Source organism: Osmerus mordax, chromosome 7, assembly GCF_038355195.1.
Source record: "Osmerus mordax isolate fOsmMor3 chromosome 7, fOsmMor3.pri, whole genome shotgun sequence".
NCBI classification, from domain to species: domain Eukaryota; kingdom Metazoa; phylum Chordata; class Actinopteri; order Osmeriformes; family Osmeridae; genus Osmerus; species Osmerus mordax.
In genome coordinates, this window is record NC_090056.1 from 17,041,266 (window position 1) to 17,047,953 (window position 6,688).

The 6,688-nt window shown below is 46.7% G+C and overlaps 1 protein-coding gene across 1 annotated transcript in view; it reads left to right on the forward strand.

Annotated features, from left to right (window-relative positions):
• Nucleotides 1–6,073, forward strand: part of LOC136945671 (neuron navigator 1-like) — a 77,228-nt gene extending 71,155 nt beyond the window's left edge. The window contains 9 exon segments of the mRNA XM_067239632.1: nucleotides 110–202; nucleotides 422–593; nucleotides 746–1,029; nucleotides 1,129–1,280; nucleotides 1,413–1,484; nucleotides 1,607–1,833; nucleotides 2,054–2,172; nucleotides 2,460–2,651; nucleotides 2,821–6,073. Of these exon segments, the coding sequence (XP_067095733.1) occupies nucleotides 110–202; nucleotides 422–593; nucleotides 746–1,029; nucleotides 1,129–1,280; nucleotides 1,413–1,484; nucleotides 1,607–1,833; nucleotides 2,054–2,172; nucleotides 2,460–2,651; nucleotides 2,821–2,928 (1,419 nt within the window). The 3' untranslated portion in view covers nucleotides 2,929–6,073.
• The last annotated feature ends 615 nt before the right edge of the window (nucleotides 6,074–6,688 follow it).

A 6,688-nucleotide genomic window follows, 5' to 3' on the forward strand; every position in this document is an offset into this window, starting at 1 on the left:
CTCTCCCTCTATCTCCCTCTATCTCTCTCTCTGTCTCTCTCCCTCTCTCTCTCTCTCTCTCTCCCTCTGTCTCTCTCCCTCTCTCTCTCTCCCTCTCTCTCTGTAGGAGGGACAGCAGCAGGACTTCTACCTGGGCTCAGTCAGGGTTGGTGGGAGGACGGACTGGGCCTCTCTGGACTCCCTCATTGCCAAGACCTTCAGGGTGAGTCACAAGAGCAGACACTCTCCAACATACAGTAGATGCATGTTACATATACATCGTTTAAAAGAAACAACCAACCAATGACCTTTCTCTCTTCGGGTAAGCGTTCATTAACTGATGAGAATGAGCCTGCAATGTATTTTTTTTTTTTTTTGCAATAGGCCTGTAGTGTCTCAGAGCTATACAGTTGTAATACTTGTGGTTCTCTTGACTCTACAGGACTACATTTACCAAGTTGATCCTACAGCCAGTCTGGGGCTCACTTGCGATTCGCTGCATAGCTACCAGCTGACTCAAGGAGGGCGGAGGGTGCTGGGGGGAGACAAACCCCAGTCCTCGCCATCCCGTTACCTAGGAAACGGTCCAGGCCGCATTGTTGTCAGTTTGAAAGGTGAGTGCCCTCCATATCAGACTCAGTTCATATGTTAACCCCTTTGCCCCCCAAGAATAGTCAATTTTATATATGAGTGTTTTTCAAACATTTGAAGTATTTTCCTTTCTAAATCTCTCTCTGAATATACTCCCCTTACTACCTCTCTCTAGGCCTGAGAGAGAAGTCTGTGGATTCCTTGGTGTTTGAGACGCTAGTGCCCAAGCCCATGATGCAACACTACATCAGCCTGCTGCTGAAGCACAGACGCCTGATTCTGTCTGGGCCCAGCGGCACGGGCAAGACGTACCTGACAACCCGGCTGGCCCGCTACCTGCTGCAGCGCAGTCTCCCAGACACCTCCGAACCCGACCACGAGCCCTCCCCCCCCTCGCCCCCCTCCCCCCTGAGCCACGGGGCCGCCGTCACCTTCAACATGCACCGCCAGTCGCACAAGGTACCCCCCCTAGACCTATCATGGCTTTCTGTGGGAACTTGTTTATGTTTGGGGGTAGCTTCTCAGAGAACTAAAGATCTGGAACAATCTCTTCCACAGGAGCTGCAGCTGTACCTGTCCAACATGGCCAATCAGATAGACCGGGAGAGCTGCGGAGAGCTGCCATTGGTCATCATCCTGGATGACATCAGCGACGCGGTGGCTGTCAGCGAGTTGGTCAATGGGGCTCTCACCTGCAAATACCACAAATGGTCAGTCACATTTAGTTTGTTGTGTGTAGTGATTTGTTCCTCTATTTGAAATAGAATTTTGTACACTGCACATTGAAAACCCTATCATGTCAAATGAAGAGAGTGTCAAATTCGTATTGATTGCTGTTTCAGTCCCTACATCATCGGGACCACCAACCAGCCGGTGAAGATGAGTCCGAACCACGGACTTCACCTCAGCTTTAGGTGAGCTCACGGAAACAGGAGTGGCTCAATTTAGAATCAAATAATCCTCTTTTAATGCCCAGCGTGGAACTGGTTCATCTCCCTGTGTTGTTCATGTCATCTCCCTCTGCCTCTTCTCCCAGGATGGTGACCTTCTCCAACAACGTGGAGCCGGCCAACGGCTTCCTGCTGAGGTACCTCCACCGCAAGGCTGTGGAAGCCCAGACCCAGCAGCCTCCCCAGGACGAGGGGGGCCAGGGCCCCTGCGCCCCTGCCCCCGCCCTGCTCGCTGTCCTGGACTGGGTCCCCCAGCTCTGGTACCACCTCCACACCTTCCTGGAGAAACACAGCACCTCCGACTTCCTCATAGGTGAGCCGGGGGTGAGGGAGTGCGGGGGGGATGGGGGGGGGGGGAGAGAGGAGGAGAAATATCATATACCTCCAGACCTCTTCCAGACAGTGACGTGAGCAGGGATAGATGGAAGGACAGATTTGGATGTAGATGGTAACATAAGAGGGGGAGCGAAACAGGTGATCTTGTTTGGTTGTTGATGTCGAAGGCATCTTACAGGAAGTCTTTCCTCCCCCAGGCCCCTGCTTCTTCCTGTCATGCCCAGTGACGGTGGCAGAGTTCCGGCCATGGTTCATTGATCTGTGGAACCTCTCTATCATACCTTACCTACAGGAGGGAGCCAAAGATGGCATTAAGGTACATCAGCACACACACAAACTCACACATACCAAAGAGACAAAAACAACACAATTACATAATTATCACTAGTTATGCATTCATTTGCATAAATCATTTGCATAAAACATACCATTTCCTGTCCCTAGACTATGGGAAATCAGACAGGAAATACATGAATACTATTGAAAGATATGCTCTTAGACTTCCTCTGAGACTCCCTCATGCTTCCTGTGTGTCTGGGTAGCCCACAGTGTAGCGTGTCTGCTGTTGCATCTTTATAGAGCATCTCCTTGTGTGTCCTGCAGGTGCACGGTCAGAAGGCGGTGTGGGAGGACCCAGTGGAGTGGGTGAGGGGGACCCTCCCCTGGCCCAACGCCCAGCAGGACCAGGCTCGCCTCACACACCTGCCTCCCCCCAGCAGCGGGCCCCCCAGCAGCGAGGACAGACGGGCTCCCAAAGACACCCCGCCTCCTTGCACACTGGAGTCCGACCCCCTGGTGAGCCAGACCGGGCTCTGGGTGTGTGAGAGAGGCACCTGTGTGCAGGGGGGCACCTGTGTGTGTGTGTGTGGGGGGGGGTTAAGGTGTGTGTGTCTGTAGGTTTGCTGGGGGTGACGACACACTAACGCTAGTACCTGTCTTTTCTGTTTGCCCCCCTGCTGTCCAGATGGCCATGCTGCTGAAGCTGCAGGAGTCCGCTAACTACATCGAGTCTCCGGAGCGGGAGAGCACGTTCGACTCTCCAGGACACTCTCTGAGCCTAGCGCCACGCTAGGCTAACTCGGCCTAGCCTCTGGGATAAAGACTCTGGGTCAAACTATGGGACCAACAACAGCGCTTTGCTAGGCTAATGGCGAACACAACATTGGCTACAATCCAAATGAGAGACTAAAGACTGAATGGGGAGCGATGTACTCTGAGGGCATAAGAATAATTAAGCATTTTGACGTACAAAGCCTGCAGTGCTTGGCTTCAGTGGACAACAGGCTTGGTTGGCCATGCAAGTCTACTATTAGGAGTTTCGGACAAACTAAATCGTGTTGAAGTCTTCATTTCCATGTAGCGAGACATGAATATGCATTTTTCTGTCCTCTGTTCCTTCTGTGGCGGTCATTGTTAAAACTGCAAGTGCATGGTAACAAAAATGTTTGACAAATATTATACCCTTATGATTTTATAGATCTGAACCATACATCCATTCATCACTGATGGAGAACCCAACCATAGATCAACATCTATCTGGGGTAACGCCTACACTTACCTGGTGCTTAAGGAAAACTAACAAGTGTCCCACCTACATACACCTTTAGTCTTTAAGAAAGTCTAACATTTACAATTCTTTCTAGACATTTTAGCCAAAATGCACTTTATTTTCTACTGAATTGGATTCTTTGAGGACTTTTTCCAGTGTGTGCTTCTGAATGGGGGACAATCTTAGAGGGGAGGCCTGGTGGTGTAGTTCACTATTTGATCCTGAAGGGGACAGTGTTGGACCCTTGCTCCTTACTTCAAGGTGCTTTTCAACCACCCAGTTCTGTGTGGTCCAAACTAGTGATGAGTTTTATATTTATTATCGTTTTTGTTTAATACTACTTATCAAATTGATCATATGTCATTACTGTGAATGTACTCACGGCAGGCAAGGCTATTTCCTGTGGAATGCATAACATGCATACTTAAGTGAGTCCAGTAAACTGTGATTTCATTTTGGCACACAGACAGTCCTCAGCAGCAATATATTCTGATCTCTGAACCCCCCCCCACGTGTGTCACTATCAATATGGCACCTCGTTCACCTAATCCTGCCTACATGGACTTCTTTATCAGCCTACCAGAGAGGTTCTGGATGCATGCAAGTCAGCTGTGCACCAGGGAGGAGAGGAGAGCAGAGGATCATATCGTATAATGTGTTGTCTGCGTTAGTGGACTGTGTGAGTGTGACCTGTGTACATGGGGTCTGTCAGCCCAGAGACACACCTCCACTTGGAGATATTACAAGCTGATTGGCTCAGAAATGTTCAGTGGATGTACTGACAAACCACAGTGTGTGTTGTTAAACACTCGATCGCACTAGAGAAGAAAAAAAAGATGAGATTTACTTTACTAGTCTGCCAACACATGCCTACACTATCTGGCTATGCTTGCTGTGTGTACTTCAATATCTGTCTTAATACTCTCCTACTTAAAATGACTACTACATGATTTCTTAGGGTACAACTTTGAGATCTTGTTTTTGTAGATTTTTATACAGTGTCATCCTCACCTGCCATCAATGTAAACCCATCAATCTGAACCAACACATCACCATCGGGGCAACATGCTACATTACATTTAGTCATTTAGCAGACGCTCTTATCCAGAGCATGCTATCGTGTTAAAGTAAAAACCAAAGCCAACTTGTGATTGAGGGATAGTTCACATCTGTCAACATTAGGCGTGTTCATCACTCATAATGAATTTGGGAATCCTTTCTGGATAGAATTGGAGCTATAGGTGAGTGTCAAAAAACAAAACATGACAGAAGTGCTATCTAACATTATAAAACTGTCATATTCATTTGACTGTATCATGAGGGCTAGAGAAACATAGCAAGTCCATTACGCAAAATGACAGCAACAACCGACGAACTTGTCGAACTTTGTTACTTATTAGTTCTTCACAACTTCCAGTAGGGTTTAGAGCTACAGTTTATCCTGTTTTAAACCTGTATGATGGATTCCTTTGACCCAAGCTTTGGAGAATGGGACCTGAGAACGCATGCCAGCTGCTGTGCACAGAGTTAAAAGACAAGATGGCTGCTTCTCGGTTTTGAGTCTTTTCCTCACTTCCTTCTTGCTTCCAACTGCACCGATCTGCAGCAGTAGGACAACATCACAGCTGTTACCTGCTGTCTTTTGAGAGGTGCAGACAAAGGATGTAGGATACCTCTCCAGACTATTGAGATGCACCCATCTTGTCGGCCTCAGTACCTCAGACTGCTGCAGGAGTGAAGTTCCCTCCCTGAACTGTAGCCGTGGGGATGCTGGTGTAACGTTCCAACAAGCTGCCTCAGACTGTCTGTGCCTGAAGACCTGGAGGCCGGATGTGTACACCACCGTCCTGGCCTCTCACCACTGCCCCTCAACACTGCCCAAAGCCGGGTGTTGGAGAGAGCGGTCTGAACGACATCATTTCCTCTCACCTGCTCTGATGTCACTTTAGTGCCCAGACCTTGGAGAGCATGCTGGGAGAATGAAAAACTAGTCATGAATTGTGGTCATGTTGATGTTGGAATTGGAACAATGCTGTTGCTGTGTTTGAAGAGAGTCGGTTGGGGTGTACCTTACCTGTGTGTGATTTTGACTTCATATACAGCAACTTCCTGTAAAAGCTGCTTACCTGTGTGGAAGACTTGATGGCAAGGGGGTTTGCTTTTTATGGGGACTGAGAATAATGTAATGAATGGTGATACATGCAGTTTTATTCCCCGGAACAGTCAGAATTGATGCATGTATCTCATGGTGATCTCCCAAAGTTTCTTTCCTTGGACCTACCAGATCCTATCTTATCAATGGGGGGGATTTGTAATAACTGGATTTCTTCTTTTTTTTCTCTCTTTTTCTCTCTTTTTTTTTTAACAATCAATGTACTTTTTTTCGGAAGCAATTCTTTGTAAAACCTTCTTTGTCTTTTGTACAGGACATCACTATTGTAAACACTGTAAATAATCAACGCATCTGCGACAACAATCACTAAAGTATAGGAATATGGTATAAGGAGAGGAGCTGCCATTGGAGAGAGTTGCAGGTGTGGTGGTCTTTTTGTATTTACTCCAGTGGTGAGGAGCCCTAACCGTGACAAGGGCGGAATGGCATGTTTCTATACCATGGCGAATCCCATATGTCTAGCATTGCTCTATGGTCTCAATAAAGTCATGCCATCCTTAGAATCACTGTGGGTGTCTTCTGTGCTTCTGTCTGTAAGACTGAATCCTTGCTTCCTTTGTAGACAGAGAAGTTAAAAGTACACACATCCTGCACTTCATTACTTTTTTCAAAAATATTTTTTTAAACCTTCAAAACTTGATCAAAAAAATATTTTCAACCTTTCAAAACTTTTAGTTTTGAAAATATTTTGTAAACCTTCGACTTTTTTTTCAGTTTCTTAGAAAGGAGAGGTGAAAAGAGGAGAGATATCATGCCACCAAATACAGATTAAAACTAAAGTAACTAGCCTGGCTTGAAACTAAGTAAAAAGTCCAGATATTTGTGTAAAACATTTAAGGAGTGAAAGTAAAAAGTTGTCAGAAAAATAGTGAAGTACTGATACCAGAAAAATCTACTTAAGTACAGATATTAAGTATTTGTGCTTTGTTACTTCCCTTCTCTGTTTGTATACTATAACATTACAGTAAGATGGGCTCTACTGTTGTGGTCAGTGGAGTCTATAGTTGACATTGACTGCATTGACCAGTAGAGGGCGTCAACTCTGTATGAATCATTACCTCTCAACAGTGATGCTGTGCCCGTGGCACAATAGGGCAGGTTGAACATGGA